Source organism: the organism of the source record quoted next, unplaced genomic scaffold, assembly GCF_019419815.1.
Source record: "Pyrus x bretschneideri cultivar Hongxiangsu unplaced genomic scaffold, Pyrus_bretschneideri_v1 Contig18, whole genome shotgun sequence".
In the NCBI taxonomy this organism is placed as follows: domain Eukaryota; kingdom Viridiplantae; phylum Streptophyta; class Magnoliopsida; order Rosales; family Rosaceae; genus Pyrus; species Pyrus x bretschneideri.
In genome coordinates this window covers 5,002,408-5,023,756 of record NW_025999479.1, presented here as the reverse complement: position 1 = coordinate 5,023,756, position 21,349 = coordinate 5,002,408, and the positions used below count along the sequence as shown (strand labels likewise).

At 37.1% G+C, this 21,349-nt stretch overlaps 1 protein-coding gene across 3 annotated transcripts; it reads left to right on the top strand.

The window, feature by feature from the left end:
• The first annotated feature begins 7,650 nt into the window (after positions 1-7,650).
• Positions 7,651-19,486, top strand: LOC103954704. 3 transcript variants are annotated; one of them, XM_048581998.1, is made up of 22 exons: positions 7,651-8,988; positions 9,165-9,252; positions 10,921-11,457; positions 12,105-12,199; positions 12,320-12,394; positions 12,493-12,654; positions 12,754-12,832; positions 12,924-13,078; positions 13,717-13,780; positions 13,986-14,065; positions 14,467-14,532; positions 15,115-15,165; positions 15,314-15,465; positions 15,817-15,907; positions 16,449-16,529; positions 16,674-16,751; positions 16,886-16,921; positions 17,041-17,084; positions 17,273-17,351; positions 17,700-17,790; positions 17,890-19,147; positions 19,257-19,486. In XM_048581998.1, exons 3-21 carry the CDS (start codon positions 10,923-10,925, stop codon positions 19,137-19,139), a joined length of 3,264 nt encoding a protein of 1,087 aa, XP_048437955.1. In that variant the 5' UTR covers positions 7,651-8,988; positions 9,165-9,252; positions 10,921-10,922; the 3' UTR covers positions 19,140-19,147; positions 19,257-19,486. The 3 variants fall into 3 exon arrangements, with proteins under 3 accessions (XP_048437955.1, XP_048437956.1, XP_009364800.2); XM_048581999.1 differs by lacking the exon at positions 19,257-19,486 and having other exon boundaries at positions 7,652-8,869; positions 17,890-19,230; XM_009366525.3 differs by lacking the exon at positions 19,257-19,486 and having other exon boundaries at positions 7,652-8,988; positions 17,890-19,230.
• The last annotated feature ends 1,863 nt before the right edge of the window (positions 19,487-21,349 follow it).

Sequence of the window (21,349 nt, the reverse complement as noted above, 5' to 3'; positions counted from 1 at the left end):
TTCTGGGAAAGAATTACATGTTTCAAAGCCTCATATGTGCAACACTAAGACAATTGAAATGGGAGGAGAATGGTGTGAAATTAGTATGACAGTTAGATGCATACCTTGATTTGTTGCATTCATGTGTGGAGTCCTGAAATGAATCATTGGGTGTTCTGTAAAATATATATGGTATATGTAGAACTCCATCACAATTAACCAGTTGGAGATTCTAGATAAAAGAGAAATCGGAGAGACCGCGGCTTGACAGTTCTATGTTCATTTGAGTCAAGAATTTTAGGACATTTAGAACCATGTGGCAGTTAAGATGCAACTAATTGACAAATGAATAGTTTCTGTAAGGTGATGGAACCAAAAGGTGGAATATGCCATATGAGATTCCAAGGAAAAAGCATGCCATTTGAAGTGCTACTTTTGACAGTGAAAGGGTACGACTTTTCCAACTAGTCATTACTATTCTTAAATTTGAATACATGTTCATGGGCTGGTATGTAAACTTCTACATACCAACTGGATGTATTATCATATAGTGATAATAATGTTGCAAAATCATTTATTTGATTTCTTCGAAGAGATTAATTCATCAATTTCAAGAGGCCTAGAATGGTACCATCATATTATTACGAGCAATTATATGATTGTAGTCATATATGATGCAACACTTAACTTTCTGGAAGATTTCTTGAGAAGCATTTAGTTTATGTGTTTTGCTTCTTTGCCAAGGAGAATGACGCATTTGCCATGTCAATGATGGAGCAAATGAATATTATTGAGTGTTATTCAAAATGATATCAATATAGAGAAATAATCTTGAAATTGTGGGGGTCTTTCACAAAGGAAAAGACGACACTAAAAATATGCGGGGCATTTCACATAATTGTATTAGACATGCATGTTGATACTTATTAAGTAAGCCTATTAATGAACATGGCCATTGGGTCATGTATGTTAGTCATAGTGCGGCAAGGATGAAAGCCAAAAAGTGCTTTTTCCATTAAGGCTATTGAGGCATGAAGGCCTAAGAAGATAGATATATAAGGTCTATTTTAGTTGTTTCCTACTTCATTAAAAAAAAAAAAAAAAAACGTTACGGCCCCCTACAAGCTAAAGCAGGCACCAAGAGCTAAGAACCAGCCCCTTACTCTTTAAAGTAAGCAAGTAAACTACCTTTTGGAAGAAAATATGATGCAAGGACCCGATCCACCAACTATCTGAAATGTTGGCAAACAGGGCAAGTGATCAATTTAACAATAATGTTAAATTAACCACAATTATCAAAAAATTGTGGAGGTAACTTATCTAATTTTGAGATATGAGATTTATTTAAGAAGAATGGAAATATAATTTGCTGATTGAATGAGACAATCAAAATGTCATTTCTTATAATGGTAATTTTAAGGTATTGAAAGGTTGGAGATCTCATAGCAAATACCTTATATGTGGGGAAATGTACCCGAGTATTAGCAAATTACTTTGTAAGTCCTAACATATATTTCGAAAGACTTAACATTGGAAAACAACTACTCTCAAAGGAAACAATTTCCATGCATGGATATAAAGTTTGTGAAGGCCATATAATGAGTAGTCAACCTAGTGGTACCAATTTTTAAAGGTTTGACTAGAGAGTAAGTTGTATCATTGAGGGGAATTTGTTAAAAGCCTACATCTTAAGAATCGCCATAATGGCAACCCAACCTAGCTGACTGGAGATCTCAAGATCTAAGTTCAAAGAGACAACCAAATTGTGCATGATTAAATGGGAACACTACGGAGATAATCTCCTGTGATGAAACAATGCTATCTGCAGTGTTTTTAGGATAAGCTTTGCTTTTAATGATTCATAGACTTGGAAATAACAAGTGGGGCATTGCAGGATACTCTTAATGGGAAGTCACCTATCTTGAGTGAGGAATGGGGTCATTCCTGTAAGAATTTTTTGATGTGCTTAGTTCTTTAAAAGCACTCATGAGAAACCAAGAATTGTTTATGGCCAAAATGAACACAACGGAGCAACCACGGGGTGTTTGGAAGGGTATTGTGTGATTACTATTATCTTGGTGTACAAAACAGCTGAGCAGTTCAAGACATCGCGTTCACTAATTAGTCAAGTAAATCCGATAGTAATTCACTATGGAAGGTTCAAAGCCAAAAGCTACCTATCCCGATGCGGTACTTTTCCTACTGAATTCTCTCTCTAGTGTCTGTATTGTCATTTGCAGGTATTGAGTCAATTTCCATTCATGTGGGGGATTGTTAGAAAATTTAATAATATTATTATTATATTAAATTTATTAATTGAATGGAAATTAGAAGTCGAGCCTTTTGGTAGAAAGATGTGTCTACTCAAATGAAGAGTTGCAACATTTGACTCTTCGTGAATTGTCACATGCTTTCCAAAGATGTATCTCACATTCTATAAATAAAAAAGTCCCCTATAATCACAAAAGAACTTTTCATCATACATACATATAGTGCATTAAATATTATAGTCTTATTAAGTCCATATAAGAGGGTTTTCAACATAATCATGGTTCATGGAGCCTTGTGATTTGGAGTGCTACTATTACAAGGACGGGGTCGTTATATATTAGGAGGCATGCGCCGATCAACCATGAGCACCGTAGTGGGACGTAAACTTGTCTTAAGGACAAAGTATCTAACACTTGCCTCGACCGAATTTTTAGGTTTTTCTAATCCATTATATCATGTTCATTTAACATTGGTTACTCATGTGCATGCATTATTGTGATATATAGTTGCATGAATTATTTATTGATTTTCTATGTGATTTATTATAGCACTTAGACCCTATTTTTCCAACAAAAACTGCTACACTTGGTGGTGCTCATTGGCTTGTTAGTTTTATTGATGATTGCACACGTATGACTTAGGTTTGTTTAATGAAGTCCAAAAGTGAAGTTACTTCTTTGTTCAACAATTTTACAAAAATGGTACAAGTACAATATAACTCACGAATACAAGTTCTCAAGAGTGACAATGGTGGCGAATACGTAAACTCTGAACTTCGTGCCTTTCTTGATCATCATGATATTATTCATCAGACTACATGTTTACACACTCCATAACAAAATGAGGTTGTAGAATGCAAGAACTGTCAACTTCTAGAGGTTGTTCGTGCTTATTTGCTCGAGGCACGTCTTCCATTATCCTTTTGGGGAGAAGATCTCACCTCAGCTGCGTATCTCATTAATCGTGTTCCATCCCATTCAGTCAAATTTCAAACGTCCTTGCAGACTTTCTCCTCATACATTGATGTTCCTTTAGTTCCCAATCCTCCACCTCACATGTTTAGTTATATGGCCTTCGTTCATTTCCATAAATAGCAGAGAAGTAAGCTTGAACCTTGGGCCTTATGATGTGTGTTTGTAGGGTATTCCTCAAATAAAAAAAGGGTCTCGTTGTTATCACCCTTCAACGAAAAAGTTGTTTGTCACTGTGGATGTTGTCTTTCATGAGACTGATATGTACTCTGCCAATCCAGAGTCTTCACTTTAGGGGGAGAATCAGATAGAAGTTCAAATTCTTATTTATATTATTCCATATATAGATAGTGTGAATGATTTGGATTTTAGTGGTGATGTCTTAGACATAAGCGGTGATCATTCAAACGAAAACAATGATGTGAATGAATTGAAACTAAGTGGCAATGTCTTGGAGACAAGTGGTGATCATTCACATAGAAACAATGTTGAAAACCTTGAAAGGGACGAGTTGACATCGCTAGATAACTCATTGCCATCTTCCGCACCACCAGACAGCCTTGTGTTACCAACTACCTCACAATCGATCTTGTCACCCTTGAGTCCCAATAGCCAAAATCAATCGCCTTCGATCCCGGATGCACCATTACCACGTCGTCTCCTTAACTATGTTAACCGAGGTATTCCTAAACTTACATATGAAGCTGACCCTAAATGAAAAACTAGGTATTTGGTGCATAAGCCCAACCTTGAATCTAATGTGTTATACCCGTTAAGTAATTATGTGTCTACCAATCACCTGTCAGAATCAAATAAGTCATTTGTGTATCAATTATCTACTGTATATATTCCTAACAATGTGCAGGATGTTTTAGCTAATCCACGTTGACAAGCAGCAATGAATGAATAATTGAAGTCTTTGAAGAAGAATGCTATTTAAGAGATCACAGACTTGCCAGCTAGTAAGAAACCTGTGGGATGCAAATGGGTCTATACAATGAAGTAGAAAGCTGATGAAACAGTGGATCGTTTCAAGGCAGGACTAATGGCAAAAGGATACACTCAAAAATATGGAATTAACTATACATATACATTTCCTCTGTGGCCAGGATTAATACAATCCGTGTTTTTGTTGACCTTGGTTGCAAATCTTAATTAGCCCTTATAGTAGTTCGCTGTGAAGAATGTCTTATTACATCAAGATTCGACAAAAAAGTTACATGGAACTCTCACCAGGGAGTAACGTTCCACATATGCACAGACAAAAGGTGTTCAAGCTTCGAAAATCATTATATAAGTTGAAGTAGTCCCCAAGACCGTGGTTTGGGAGATTTACTAAGTCTATGAGAGCATTTGGATATAAGCAAAGTAATTATGATCACATGTTGTTCTTGAAACGTCGGAATGGGAAGCTTACAACACTTATTGTATATGTGGATGACATGGTAGTTATCGGTAATGATCTGGATGAGCATGCAGCCTTACAAAAATATTTATCTACAAAATTCGAGTGAAAAATCTTGGGTCTTTGAAATTTTTTCTTAAGATTGAGGTATCAAAGAGCAAGTCAGGAATCTTCCTGTCATAGAGAAAGTATATCCTTGACTTGTTAAAAGAAATTGGCATGTCGGCATGTAAATGAAGATGTTGACATGTCAGCATATAGTGTCTTCATTGAATATTTCTACTAATCTTCCTGTCACAGAGAAAGTATATCATTGGCCTATTCAAGAATCTTCCCACTAACCGCCATTTTCTCCATTGCTAATATTACTTTCTCCATTAAGCGTCTTCACTGAATATTTCTACTAAATTTTTTAGGTTGAAAAGGATGACAAGAATATTAGTGGTCAATTGTATTCCAGTTTAATTAGAGGAGGAACAGATAAACTCATTCCACATTTTCTTTCGTTTTTAGTTAGGCATCTATTGGTATTTTGCACAAATTTTATTATTATTTGTGTTTGATGATTGTGGCGTTTCAGACAAAGGTATATCCCAAACTAATAATTTTGTTTGGTTTTTTCTTCCTCTTTCACTTCTTTTCTTTTGATTCCTCGTTTATATATTCTGTGTTTTCTTATGACAATTGTGAACCTTTCCTTTTTGAATTTGTATGCTTTATGAGCCATCATTTAATCAACTACATATATATATATATATATATATATATATATATCTTATAGCTAGCTACAACCGTAGGTTGATTGCAGGTACTAATATTTCTTGTAGATGCTACATATGCTAATAGACGCTAGTCATTGATCAAGTAGATGCTTTTTACCTGCTTGCTATACAATTTGATTTATATTGTATGATTGATTTAATTACTTTTTTTTATATAACGAGTGATGTGATTTCGACTATATGTGATTTCAAAACATAATTATTATGTTTAAATGATTTTTTACTAGATAAACTTGATCCACTCACACTTCATTTTTCGACTGCTTAGTACATAGTGAGAACAAGGATACTTGGGAATTCATTGATAGTTATTTTGCCAGGTTCTAAGGTTGAGCTACTTTTCTTTTTGTCGATCAAGCCACTTTCCCTCATTCCACTTGTCTAGCCTTCTTCATGAACTTGTACAATAGACACCACAAAGATAACAAACTCTATTATTGAAGAAATAACAAAATGGGCAACGGTTTGGCACCGGATATCCGACGGTGTAGAAAGAGCAACTGTGAAAAGAAGAAAAACCATAAAAAAATTGACGATTGTTCGTGAAGGTTTCCATAGAAAGACCCTTTAGTTCTGGCAAACGGATCACAATTACAGGTACCTGGGAGCATACCGATGGAATGAACGAAATACGAACAGTTAACATAATATGGTCATAGATCTTAGGTTGTAACTTGATCATGAGCGAATTTGTTGATGTTGCACCCACGAAGTATGGAAAGTGCCAAACATTGGGAACTACCCGGGGAGGAGTTAGGAACAGGAACAAGGAGAAGCGAGAACCACTTAAATAGAGGAATCGATTGTATTTCGTCCTTTGTTCTCCATAGCAACTGGGGATCAAAAAGCACCAAATTTGATGACTTATTAAGGGAAAGACGAAATAAGAGCATGTTATTGAAGGCGTTGCAACATATATCAAGAAGGCCTCCATTGATTGTGTACAAACAAAATATCAGTCCAAGGGCAGGGTAAGAAAGGGTTTAGCTAATGGAGATATTAACTTTTCCGGTGGAAAGGATTGGGCCTACCTATCCTAACAAGATCTTCTAAAAGAACGGGAGCTGTTGAGAGGTTCCATATTGCCGAGCCGAAGGGCAGCACTTCTGTACGTGATCGTAGTATGTCACGTCGTCTCGTCCCCGCAGCATTGAAGAGTACTTGTGCACTATTTTCAGTTCACTGATAAGGAAGATAGAGTTGGGGTGGGGACCTATGATGCGATACTTAGGTATAACCTGAGGAGATACATGCTAACTATGGGTAGGAAGCAGGAACCATTATGTAAATAATTTAAGGGAGTTACGGATCTCTTATACTACCATCGATCAACACTTTCAAATGTCATTTCTTCTCGTCACATTCGTCTTCAGGATGATCTAGTCATAGGGTCAGTGAGCGAAAGATTTGTCCTTGGGTGTACGTTGAAAGCTTATAGTAGAACTTATTGGAGATGGCTTGGTGGTCTTGAGAATGGTTCTGGTGGGGGTTTCCCTTAGTAATAACGAAGATTAATATAATCAAATTCATGTTCATGCTAATAGCAAAGTGGATCCAATACTAGAAGAAGCGACTTCCTTCTCAGGAAGTGCAGAAAAATCAAAAGGATTGAACTACCTATTCATTATTCAGAAGTGAATCATAGAACACTAAAAGTTGTGGTATCTTATGGACCTAACATAGGTCACATCCCTGACGACATAAGATTGAAAGATCTAAACCTTCCTATTTGAAGCAGAAACAAATGGCGTGTTCCTGTTGAACTAGACACATGTTAGTTGTAGGAGTATGGTTTCAAAAGTGACTTCAGTTTGCCATTCAGGCTAAACTCTTCGGCTTTATGTTAGCAAACCTGCAGGTCGGGCCGGGGCTCGTGCTATTTCTTTCTATGTGGGAATCCCTTTTTATTTACACTTTTTGGTTTTTCCAAAAATCATTAGTGTAGCATGTAGGTGGATGAACCCTTCTAACATGAGATCCAACGAAACACAGTTAAATCTACTGAAAATGAGGGTCATCCCCTTCCCCTTTCTACGATCATAAAACCCCTGGATCACTTTCTTTGTCTTTTATCCCTTCTGAACAGAATAAGTAAGGCCCCATCCTTTCTAAAAAAAAGGGGCAGGGGGAAAGCGCCGGTTTGAAGTGGTGAAGGCCTATGCTAAAGTAAGAAAGAAAGTACGTTAAGGTTACAAAGTCTGGGAGTGACAAGTAGGCTTAGCAGTGAGGTTTTCACTCACAGACTTGGTGATGGTCCCTTTATTGCAATATTATCTAGTTTGTAATATTCGCGTAATCATACTTTTGATTATGCACTGCATTACACTTTATTGTGTTAACTACTTTATGCTCTGGATTGAATTGATAATAATGAGATTGTATCCCTGAACATGTATCCCTAAGTAGGGAGGTTGATTAGGACTTGCCTTTAGATGACTTTGATTACTAATAAAGAACGTTTTGGTTCAAATTCATTCACATCATTATTATCTTACGATGGCTTTCGTCATTAAGTTGGCTTTGTAACGTCATCTTATGATGGGGGTTATATTGTATGATTAGTGGTGGTCAGCACATTACGACCTCGTAACTTGTGATTATTGGGGTCAGGGTGTGTCAGCGAGGAATTCTTGTGTTTGGGATGGCTCCTCTAACTTACAAGAGCTTCTGCATGGAATTTTGAGTTGGGACACCAATTTCCAGTGAATGTCGTTAGGTAGTCTTCTAAATAGCCCCACAATCCAAGTACTTAAGACCGATAAACAATTAAAATTGAATTTCGATGCTGCTACTAAACTTGCAAATGGTAATGCTCATGGTTTAGCTACTAGTGTGGATGAGATTAAACTACACTAAACAGCCGCACATTTCTTTCATTTCCAATGATTTAGTTTGTTTTGAGAATCCTCCTAATATCATACATAATCTTTTCTTTCACGACCCCAGTTGTGAAATGTGGTTGTATTTGACTCGAATAAAAATTTATATCAAAGAAACCTTTAAATGATATAAAATCACTAATTAATGTGACAATTTATAATCACTCGTCTTATTGAATCAAATATTATAACCGTCACATTTTGAGTGCGGCCAAAAACAAATAAAACAATACGAACTTGCAATATCGAGTCGGGAGCATAGGTGGAAAGTGTTAGCGAACGACATTTATAACATGCCGTTCAGGAAGCTCAGGGAAGAAACGCAACGCACCAGTCCGTCTCCCGTTTTTGATAAACGGGACACCCGTCTCGAGAAGCGTTGAAAACCCAAACGGACCACAAGCCCCCCCCCGTTCGCCCCATACGAGCGTGAACCCACTCACCAACTCCTGGAGTGCTCGAAGCACTCTCCCAACACACGCGCGCCGCATGAGCGCGTGGTAAATACCGAAACCTGAAGGGCTCCTGGGCGCAACGTCGTTTGAAGCAGAGTGAGGGCGTCCCTGTTTATCAAAAAACAAAGTGGGCGTCCCGATCCTTTCTTTAACCTTCAAAATTTTCCCTCACTTTCCATTTCTGGGATCAAAATCTCTAATTTTACTTTCAAATATATGGGATTTAGTTTTTCCATTTACAGGAAGGTAATTTAATTAGTTTAGAGAAATTAACAATTAATTAATTTATTGCCTCAAAAATATAATTTCCATGAAAGCATTTGTTTAATTCCTTGTATATGTTATTTCTATATTTGGGATTGATTTCCTTTGAAATTTGATTGTGGGTAAATATTTTTTTCTGTGGAGAATTTGTTTTCCAGGTATGTTTGTGCTGGAGGTGAAATTTTTGGGTCTGTAAGTGCAAGTTTTCACTGACCTAGGAATTTGCTGGCTGGGATTTCCAATCAGGTAAACCTTCAAATTTTACTGGTTTGATTATCTCATTTTATTTCTGTTTATTTTGGGTTACTTGTGTGTATAATGATGATTTATTTGATTGTTGTGTGTAGTTTTTTGTTTTTGTTAATTTGTGATGGAAATGATTGCTGATTATAGGGAGGCATTTGTGTTTCCAAGAGTGTCACTGTTAGACTACTTTTTCGTTTTGACAGAGCGTTTTTCTAAGCTACTTTTATCAAGGGGAGGGGGAAAAACTCGGGAGTAAAGGGGCGGACACACTGCTCTGGCCAACTGGCCTAGCCCGCATTTGTGAGTGTCACTCTTACTTTGCAAAATCGATGACCAGCTGAGTAGTTGTCAAATTTTAGGGTAGATTTCCGAGTTAAGATGAAATAAAAAAGAAACTAGATTATGAGCGACACTGGCGATAGACAAGTAGTTTTGACCAATCATTTCCCCTGCCACGGTTACTTTCTAGAATCTGAGAAACTGTATTGGCTGCGCTTGAGTTTTCAAACTCTTTGTGGCATGTCAATGTAATCGTGATCTGATGTGTGAGAATACACACGTTTGTCACTATGGTTGATACAAGTGATGCTATTGCATTGGAGGACTTCACATTTTGTTTGGAGTCTAATCGAGATGAAAACTTCACAGAGGAAAAACCTGCATTCTGGCTGTCATTGATTGCTTGGCATTATTAAGTATTCTTAGCGAGCTTATGTTTTTGTCCCCTTTTTTGGGCAACCACGTTGTGTCTCTATATTTGGAACAGTTTATTTGAATCAAAATGTGTACAGTTTATTTGAATCAAAATGTGTGCAAAAGTGTTATTGACAAAAAAAAATTGTTTTATTTGTAATACGTGTTAGTGAAGAAGCATATATCGCTTGTTGTTGCTAATGTTTTTATTTCTTGTTAAACTCCCTATGTTCTGTGTGCATGAAAATACATCCTAGAAGAGAAATATGCTTATTTAACGTGGGGAGTGATTTCCACACTCCTTGTTTCACCTTCTGCACTCCTCCCCTTAATGGCTAAAAAGGAGAGAGGGGAGTGTAGTAGGTGAAAAGGGAGCGCAAAAATCACTTGCCTTTGATCTTTGCAAATATTGGATTAAGCTTGTTGTAGTCATGTTCTTCTTCTTGTATTTTCCATGTGCGACCAGTGCAAAATATAAGATTTTTTATTCTTGGTATAGAATAACAATTGAACTTGATTTGACTGTCCGTATTCTACATAACGCGTGGCTCAGTATGTATGGACTTAAAAAAAAAGTTTCAGGATTTGTTGCATGGGCTGCACTGTATGTTGTTACCGTATGGCTAAATAATGCAAATTTGAAATGTGCTTTCACATGTTTATGTGAGCCAAAATTCATTTTCCATGGTAGTAAAGCATAAAAGAGATTCAAACTCGGCAGGTTTGGAAAACATAAGTTTCTTGCTTAATTTGTCTATGGACTTGTTGACTGTGAAAGCCTTGGGACTTCATTTTGAAAATGTTTTGTCTCTTTCTTTTCTCCCCTCCGAGGGATTTCTCTTATATGTTGTGTTGTGTGGTCTTCCTGTGCTGTTCGCATACTTTTGGAAAGTAAAGTTTCTATATCTTATTTTATATCATACAATAGCATATTTATATTCTGTTTCCCTACCATCTTTTTCCTTCTGCCACCAGTAATGGAAACTCAGAGTCAAACTGAGGTTACCAGGCAGAACAAGATGCTTCCTCCACAACCTGGAACATTTGAAGATCGTGAAGACCTCGTCAAATATGTTCGTGATTTTGGTGCGAGTCAAGGATATGTGGTGACCATCAAGAAATCGAGGAAAGACAGAAGAGTCATACTTGGTTGTGATAGAGGAGGTGTTTATCGCAATAGGCGTAAAATTGATGAAAGCAAGCGAAAAAGGAAAGCAAGTTCTCGCCTTATAAATTGTCCTTTTGAAGCCATTGGGAAAAAGGAAGATGATTTATGGGTACTTACTGTTAAAAATGGGGAACACAACCATGAAGCGTTGAAGGACATGTCAGAGCATCCTTATAGTCGTCGTTTTACTGAGGATGAGGTCAGGCAAATCAAGCAAATGACTGAAGCTGGTGTAAAACCACGCCAAGTTCTTAAGGCCCTCAAGCAAATCAATCCTGAACTGCAGTCAACACCAAGGCATTTGTATAACCTCAAAGCCAAGATACGTCAGGGAAATCTATCAGGTTCGTCATGTTCCCAAGATTTTAGGAAATGTTTTTCAAATAGGGCTAAGTTGCTAGAAAGAAAAACCTGTACCATTCCACAGTGTGTTGGAGGGTAGTTCCATCCTTGTGTGTCACTTTTATTAGGTTCTTCAATTCATTCATGGTTAGTATTGGGGTTTGAGGCGGACTTCTTTGCAGGTAAACGGAAATTTTTTTTGAGATAAAAAGTACATAGCTACTCATTGGAAACAAAGTCATTTTTCTAGTGGGATCTCTATTATAGTTTTTGATCGACCACTATGATCATGTAAGGGGTAGCTTTCACCACACTTTTGTAAGTGAAATATTAGTTCATAGCTACATCGGTTTAGATTCTAATATCACAATGTATGCTGTTTTTTTTTTTTTTTTTTTTTTTTTTTTTTTTTTTTTTTTTTTTTTTTTAAGAATTGGGTAACATATAATGATTCTTTTTGCAGAGCTTTGAAAAGTTGATGGACATGTGCATAGTGTACCATACTTAGATTTTGGCTAGAAAACTTTACATAGCAACTTTTGGATCTCTGGAAAAAAAAAAAAAAAAAAAAAAAAAAGGTAGAATAGATCAGAGAGTTTGTCAGTAGTCAAATAACTCACATATATATATTTTTAATTTATTTCATCAGAAAAAAGTTTCAAGTCATGGAGACCTGACCGATCTGCTCTGGTGAGTACAATTGCTACTGCCAGTGGGGAGTCGTTAAAGCAAAACAACCAACCGGTAAGGTTTGATCTTAAAGGTGGTGCCGTGGTGGAAGGCTGCTTTTCTGCTTGTGCTCTGTCTCTCTGTCTTTCTTTGAATGAGTTGGGTATTACAAACTTATTTTAGCTTCACTTGTAGCTGAAGGTTCCAAATTTTATTGGAGGGAAGTTCATTGATTCACAAGGGTGTTCAGTCATTGATGTTTTAAATCCAGTAAGCTCACAAAGTTCAATCAATTATCATCTTATTTTCTTTTTGACAGACACATTTATCACTGGTGTTACTAATTTCATGTTTGATTTCTGAATTAGGCAACACAAGAGGTTGTTTCTCATGTTCCTTTAACTACCTATGAAGAGTTCAAAGCTGCAGTTAGTTCAGCCAAGCAGGCTTTCCCATCATGGAAAAACACTCCTATTACCACTCGTCAGCGTATCATGTTTAAGCTTCAGGAGCTCATCCGGAGAGATATTGTCAGTTATTGGACTCTCATGAACTCATAATTTTACTATACGATTTTTATTCTCAAGTTATAAATCTCAATCTGGACAACACATCATTACTCTTTCCAGGACAAGCTTGCCATGAATATCACCATAGAACAGGGTAAGACATTGAAGGGAGCCGAGAGCGATGTTCTCCGTGGCTTAGGTCAGTCTTCGTACGTGTCTCATTGCCATTTCTGTTATTTTTATGACCAGTGTTACAAAAAGTGGGGTGTTTTCCTTTCTTTTACTTTTAGAGGTCGTTGAACATGCTTGTGGAATGGCAACTCTACAAATTGGGGAGTTTGTTCCTAATGCGTCCAATGGCATTGACACATACTGCATTAGGGAACCGCTAGGTGTTTGTGCTGGGATATGCCCCTTCAACTTTCCAGCAATGATTCCCTTGTGGGTATGGCGCATTACCTCTCAGTTTTTTTCTTTGGTGGTTTGTTTTCCACATTTTTTAATTTTATTTAGTGCTGGAACAGGTGACAGTTTATTTGATTTTGCTTCCTTTTAAGCTTATGTTGATGCGATTAACTCTTGCATTTCTTTATTCTTTAAACTAAATACATTAGACCAAAAAATTTATTATGGTGACATGATTATCCTTAAACCTCCCCTTGGTATCTTTTTTGTGCATTCTATTTTATGCCAGATTGGTTAGTTTTTCTTGTTAATGTCATAACTGCTTTCTTTTGGTACTTTAAAGCCTCATTTGTTGGAGAGGATTGGCTTGGATAGGACTACTCACTATGTTGAAGGCATTTTGAAGGAAGAAATGGATGACAACTAATTCATTTTGTCAAAGTTGAAGGTTACTCACAAACAAAAGATCCTTACCAACCCCCACAAAAATGGTAGGATTAGAAAGGACAACTTTTCCTCATGCATAACCTTCAACTTGGAAAAAATAAGGAAGTGTCGTCAATTTCTTCCTTAAAAATGCCTTCAATATAGTGAATAGTCCTACCCAATCCAATCCTCTTTAACAAACGAGGCCTAAGATGAGAGTTTCCTGTGAGTAATGTTGCTTCATTGTTGCAGATGTTTCCAATAGCAGTTACATGTGGCAATACATTTGTTCTTAAGCCATGTGAGAAAAATCCAGGTGATTTTTTGTCCTTCAAATCTGTTGTAGTGATGTTTGTGAAGTGATAATTTGTGACATGGAAGCTGTTATATGCTAAGACTTGTATCAATGTTGAATTGATTTCCTTTATGTATCTTCATGGAAATGAAATCTTATGTTTTCATTTTCCCTCTATTGTCCCCATATTGATAAATTGAAATGGTTGATATTGTTTTTGTTTAAGGGGCATCAATGATACTTGCAGCACTTGCAAAGGAGGCTGGTTTGCCTGATGGTGTCTTAAATATTGTTCATGGCACCCATGTAAGTTTTGTTTATGAGGGTGTCCCATGTATTTGCACGTATTTTCCAGTGTTCTAACCTCCTGTGTTTTAAGTAGAAAAATGAAATAAATATTAATATATAGTTGTACCAATAGAAATTGTATAACATTGTTTTTTTAAACATGTGTTACTAACAAAGGTGTGGATCTTTTAGGTTATGTTGTATCCCTTTTGATTGAGTTGTGGTTAGCAATTAAAGGTCAAATGTGTTAGCTGTTGGTCACTCCCATCGTACCTTATGTCTATTTGAATAGTTATGTGCTGTAGACGAATTAGTAATGAAAAAGTGAAACCTGGGGTAGGTTTCTAATTAATCATCGGTACATTTTCTGTCTTAAGTTCACTGACAAATTTCTTTTGCTTGAAAATCAATGTGAGCAGGATACTATTAATTATATCTGTGATGATGATGACATAAAAGCTGTATCACTTGTTGGCCCAAATACAGTAAGCTTCTTTCAGTACAGTGCTTCATGATTATTTACATGTCTGTGATGCCTGAAGATTTGATCTAAAGTTCAAACTTACTCAACACATCAGCACAGACACATATAACCTTGTCGGGGTTCGCTACATATATTCACATGGAGAAAAACTCAAATTCATTGAACTTGAATTTACTTTTGTGATTTTCCTTTGGATTTATCTTTTAGTTTAATAGAGCAAAGAACTTTATGCTAGGTTCCCAGGGAAAGAAGCAATAGGGCCAACGTGTGGAAGATGATAATTGAATGTAAATAATGGCCCAAGGAAAATTTCTAAATCTGATTATATATTTGCCCACTAAAACACGTAAAACTCATTGCCTTCTTTGGAATGAGTAAGAGCTTTACTGGTTCACTGACTTTAATAAACCCTTTTTAGCTGAAATCTTACGTTTCCATGCAATTTGGAGATTTAGTAGGATATCAATTTTTTCCTCTCATAGGTTGTCATATCACTTATGTTTAACTTCAGACTTCAAGTACTGTGATGGCGTATGCCATTATACTCTATTTGTTTAATTTCCCCTTTCTCTCTCTTGTAAAGGCTGGGATGCACATACATGCAAGGGCAGTTGCTGGGGGAAAACGTGTTCAGGTGAATACTTGCAGTCTGAATGTTCTTTTCCTCTCTCTCTCTCTCTCTCTCTTTATGACACACACACACGCACGCACGCATAGTTGCGCCCACACACACGTATCCGCCACAATTTTCTTTCTAACTTGGTATTCTGTCAACTCCTTAGTCCAGTATTGGGGGAAAAAATCATGCAATAATCATGCCCGATGCTAGCATGGATGCTACCTTGAATTCTCTGGTTACTGCTGGCTTTGGTGCTGCAGGACAAAGGTGTATGGCTCTCAACACAGCTGTTTTTATTGGAGGCTCCAGGCCATGGTAATGCATCTTCTTTGCTTGTTCTTATATCATTTCTTACCTTTTCTTTTGATATTTGTCCATCTACCAAGTTGACTACTTCTAGTAGTAGTAGTTAGATGCCTACAATTGGAATAAGAGTGCCAAATGAAGAATGCCACATTTTAAAACATGGGTAGTGTAGGGTTGAGATAATTTCCTTTTATTCTAGATGTTCTACTCTTTAATTTGTATGTTATTATGTGAACAATAAATTTGTCTATTTATCATAAAAACTTAACAATATAATAATATGCGTATTGGCTTTTTTAAGGTAAAAAAGGTAGTAAGTTATTTTTCAACTAAACTGGGCAGTCTATTTATATTTCTCAGGGAAGGCGAACTTGTGGATCGTGCCAAAGCCCTTAAAGTGAATGTTGGAACAGAACCTAGTGCAGACCTTGGTCCAGTTATTACAAAAGAGGTGAATACATCTTTCTGCATTATGTGCCAGTTTTTTTTATAATAAAAGAATTAAACTGGAAACCTGAGTTTCTGTGTATTGTAATTTGTAAGCAGCTAGCTTTCGGCTTGAGTGGATTTTTCTACTTCAAGAGATTGGTGCCTTTTTATCGCTTCTACCTTTTTCTTCATTTCTTTGCCTTCTCTAAAATTACTTCAGCCCTAAACCTTCCATGCTCACTAAAAGACATTTCTTCAGATTTCTATCATGCCCACCATAACTATATTTCAACATCACCCCTGATGTCCTGCATCAACTGGCCTCCTTTTTAAGCACTTTAGGGATGTTCCTTTTAGAGTAGTTCGCCTTGATTTGGCTTGAGTTCTGTATTTGAGTGTGGCTTTGCTTGTTTTGCAGTTATGTTTTTTTCATTTATGAAAATATAAAATAAGTTTTGACAACAATCTTTGAAATCTCTCACGGAAGCATGTTATATAACATGTTTAGATGATACGCTTAATGTGGTATTATTTAGCTTTTTACATGCCATCTAAATTCACAGGTGAAGGATTCAATTTGCAGATTAGTTCAGACCAGTGTCGAAAGCGGCACTAGACTTATTCTTGATGGGAGGAATGTTACGGTACTTATTTGGTCTCATCATTTTAAGATGAGATATATCAACTTTTGCTATTAGACTTATTTACTTGGTTTTTGGAAAACTTGTATGACTAAGGAGCTTACTTTCTATAAACATTCTCTAAATTGCCCAAACTCAACTTTGTAGGTTCCTGGATATGAGAATGGAAATTTTATTGGTCCTACGATCTTATGTGATGTTACAACCAACATGGATTGCTTTAAGGTAATCTTTTCGTGTTCCCAGTTCTTGTATGTTCTGAGAACGAATAGACTTGGTTAATTACAATTCTCAGAGAAAGAAGAGTTGAACCAAAGACATGGCATATTCTTGACCGCACCGTATCTTGTTTTGAGCAGGAAGAAATTTTTGGACCGGTTCTTCTTTGCATGCAGGTATTCTCTCTCTCTCTCTCTCTCTCTCTCCCTCTTCTACGCAGTCTTGTATTCGAGTGAAAGTTTTTTCTGCAAGTTGTAGATTGGTTACCAATCCTTCTGTTTTTGACGACCAACAGGCTGCCAGCCTAGAAGAGGCCATATCCATCGTAAACAGAAACAGGTACCTACCTGTTTTATGCTTTTAGCATATGTTCAAAGCAATTACGCTTCATGTATGCTTTCCTCCTCTCTCGCATTTCTAAAATTCATTTAGAAATGAAACTTTCTCACCCTTTGTTTCTGCATGCAACTTATGAGAAACATAGCACTCTTTGACAAGCTTTATATTACTATCTGACCATTCCTTAGGTTTGGTAATGGAGCTTCCATATTCACAACATCTGGCATCGCTGCAAGGAAGTTCCAGAATGAAGTTGAGGCGGGGCTGGTAAGCCAACTCGTTCTTCATCTTGTAGGGTTATGAGAACTTATGAGATGATGCTAAATTCGGTTGTGTGCTACAATTCTCCTTGGGGTAGATATAAAAATTTTTATGCCTGCATACATCTGGGATTTTTATGCATATTAATCAATGTAAAGGATGTTAGCTAGAAGGGGGGATGGAAAGTTTGAACTGAGAGAAGTTTGCTGGTTTAATAAACTATTTTTATAGAATCCTCATTAGAACGGGAGAAAGCTTGAACCCATAGAGCATGCTTTCATGGGGCTGACATTTTCTAATTTTATGGTATGTGACATGCATGTTGCTAACTGACACGAATTTGACATATCTCAGGTTGGAATCAACGTCCCTGTTCCGATTCCTTTACCATTTTCCTCATCTAATGGATCAAAGGCATCTTTTGGTAGCAATCTCAATTTTTCTGGTATAAACCCCTCCTCTGCCCAACCACCCCCTGTCTGTCTCTCTGAGGTTGAGGTTGGTTGAACCCTTTCTTTAACTACAGTTGCATTCAAAATTACAGGTAAGGCAGGTGTGCAGTTTTACACCCAGATCAAGACGGTTGCACAACAGTGGAAGGATTTACCTAGCCTGGAAGTGTCGCTGGGTCGGCCTCCATCATCTGAGACAGAGATGACAGGTAGAGGCATGTCTTCGGGTTTGCCTTCAACATCTGAGAGAGATTCACCTAGCCAAAGAGTGTCAGCAGACATGCACTCAGAATCCGAGAGTGATTCACCAAGCCATGGAGCTCCACTGCCGATCACTCCCACGTCTGAGGCAGATCGACCTAACCCAGGAGTCTCATCAGTGTCAACAACCTATAGGAATTTGTCTAGTCAGGGAATGCCCCTCGTCATCCCAGCAACGTCTGAGAGAGATCTATCCAGTGCAGATATCTCGCTGGCTCTGCTTCCAGAATCAGAAAGAGAAATACCAAGTCAAGTTGTGTCACTGAGACCTTCCCAGTCCTCAGAGAGGATGTATATGCCGCAAATGTCTCATTGGATGGAAACCTCAACATCTCAAAGGACTGAAAATTTGCCTCAGACTTCTCATTGGATGGAAACCTCAAGATCAACGGCTTTAAGGACTGAAAATTTGCCTCCAACTTCTCATTGGATGGAAACCTCAACCCCAACATCTCAAAGAACTGAAAATATTCCACCAAGTTCTGAGAGAAATCATGTGCCTACGTCTCAGAGGAATGGCAGCACGGCACTAACATCTCAAAGGATTGATACTACTATGGGATTGACTTCTGAGAGGGCATATGTGCCGACCTCTCATGACAACATGGTTCCAGTATCACACAGAAATGACGGGATAAGCCTCACATCTCAAAGGATTGACACAACCCTACATCCAACATCTGAGAGGGTATACATGCTGGCAGGATCTCACCTGAATGAGAACACCATTTTTTCAACATCCGAGAGGCTATACATGCCTGAAACATCTCATTGGCATGACCATATGGGTTCAACATCTCAGAGAACTGAAAGTGCTCTACATCCAAATTCAGAGAGGATATACATGTCAATAGCATCTCAAAGGAATGACGACTTGGCTGCAGCTTCTCACTGTGCTTCTGATGCTGTTCCATCCAGCTCAGAAAGATTATATACGTCTCCATTAGTTCAGAGAAATGCTGGTATACGATCAATTCCTGGTGCACCTCAGAGGATGTTTCCTCACAACTCGATAGCTTCAATGGATGAATTTCCCAGCCAAGGAGCATCACTGACTTTACCACCGTCTCAGAGGATATAGGATAGAATGTAGTGGTTTTTATTGTTTTACACGTTTTCCCTTAGGAATCGAATCTCACACTAATGCGAATAAGTGTTGCTTTTTCGGCTAAGAACTTTCTCTTCTATTTATGCTCAGGCTCCTCTTCATTTTAAAGTGAGAGTAAAGGCACTGGCGGCGGCCGTGGCCGCGCCCTGGAGGAGAAATAAAGGGTGAGCGCCGGGAATATTAAAGCAAAGAAACTATGAATCTGGGGTTGCTATCGTTGGAGTAGCACGACTAACTTTACCAAATCTTATTTACCAGGTTCACTGGCTGTTATAAGAAAAGTTTTAGTATTTTACGAGAATGAATGGCTAAGATTGAAACTAGATGATCTAAACAGTTCAAAAAATTAAATCTACTGGCTAAAACACCCGTAGCATTGTATGATACGTAGCATTGAAGTCATTTGATTAATGTTCAAGAAAAAAGTAGGAAGTTTTAACAAAACATTTTCGGTATAGTTCACTTTTAACGAAAAATCATATTTTTATCTTTTTTTGATATTATTCACTACATCTTGATTTGTTTTTTTATTTTTTTATTTTTTTTATATTAAAACTAGAGTTTTTTTATGAATTTTTTGTTAGTTTTCCTAAAAAAATAATCTGTTTTGAGGTATCTCATGTTTGGTTATATCCAGCTAAAAAGACAAACAAGGCTAAGTTGCACAAATTATCTAGGTAGTGTCGGTCACATGACAATGTTACTCGAGGTGAAAACAAAATACTTTTAATAATACTAATGTGGTAATATTTGTTATCAATCTATGTCCTTATCGAACTTTCCATTCAAATGTCCTTTAATTCGACTAATGAGTGCGTCACTTCAAAACAGTGAAAATAGTCCTTCCTCGAGTTTCTTTTAAATAAACACAAGGTTAAGTAAAATTCGAGAGTCCCTGCATACATTTGTGGTTAATCGCTTAATATTATAAAACACAGATCTCCGAAGTTGGCTCAAGTAGTGAGAGAGTAAGATAAATAAATTAGGATTAGTATAGGTTAGGAGTTCAAGTCCATCCAATCTAACTACAAAAATTATATTTTGTCCCCTCAAGTTTGTGTTCAATTGCAACCTCAAACATATTTAAAACATTTTAATATCTTATATTTAACTTATTAGTTTCTTTCAATGTCATACAATCGTCAATCAATCTAATATCTCAGTGGATAGAGTGTTGGTTTTCTACCAATGCGTCTGGCGTTCGAAACTCCTCATCCCTTAAATTATTATAATAGTCTCGAACTCTGTCTTCTAATATAATAAATTTAAAAATAAAAAAACGTTAAATTGGCCATTAAATGATGACGTGGCAAGCGTGGAGCCCACATTTTGCTGATGGAGTGACGTGGATTGATTTGATTCGTCGAAGAAGGGAAATTCGTCAAGGGCATTGAAGAAGACATCGTCATTTTCGTCTTCATTGTTTGGGGTGGGAGGTTCTAAAACTTCCATCTCTTGATCTCGCAATGGAATTCTATTTTTGGACCACGATTTGCACCCTCTTCTTGATCTCGCAATCGAAGGTGATGCTTGTGACGGGAAACGAAGTTGCGGTTATGCTTACGCAGAGCAAAATTATGGATTCTGCTCTTTGAGTGGAGGTTGAGAGATTCGGTGAGTGAAATGGGTATGTGATGATTTTGGTGGTTAGGGGGAACAAGAAGGAGAGAGCGAGGAGGAACAACCCCAAAAATTAACCACGTGGTACAAATTTATACTCCAAATCAGCAAAATGTGGGCTCTGTGCTTGTCACCCCATCACTAAACGACCAATTGAATGGATTAATTAATGGTTGTATGAACATCGAAATGAAATAACAAATAAATATATCAGATTAAAATGTTTTATGAGATAACAATTGAATATAAAACCGGATGGGCAAATAATTTACCCTAAAAAAGTGTCTGGAAAAGTAAATCATGTTGTAAAATTGAGGATATGTGTGCAGTGGAACATAAAGTAAATAAGACACAATATTTACGAGGTTCAACAAGTGTGCCTATGTCCTCGGGGCAACAATAATACTTTCTTTCATTATCTGAAATAATAGGAGTATAATGATAACTCTCACTATTTTCTCCTCTCTTTCTAGCCCAGCTCACTAGTAATTTCTTCCACATCTCTCTTCTTTCCTCTTCTCTTCTCTCTATCTTTGATATTGAATTGTGTGTTTACAATGAAC

What these genes read in the sequence shown, in the direction of transcription:
- LOC103954704 (XM_048581998.1), top strand. Translation starts at nt 10,923, where the DNA reads ATGGAAACTCAGAGTCAAACTGAGGTTACCAGGCAGAACAAGATGCTT. An exon ending in CAGCAATGATTCCCTTGTGG is followed by an intron (nt 13,079 to 13,716) that starts GTATGGCGCATT and finishes TCATTGTTGCAG; the next exon opens with ATGTTTCCAATAGCAGTTAC. An exon ending in CACTTGTTGGCCCAAATACA is followed by an intron (nt 14,533 to 15,114) that starts GTAAGCTTCTTT and finishes TCTCTTGTAAAG; the next exon opens with GCTGGGATGCACATACATGC.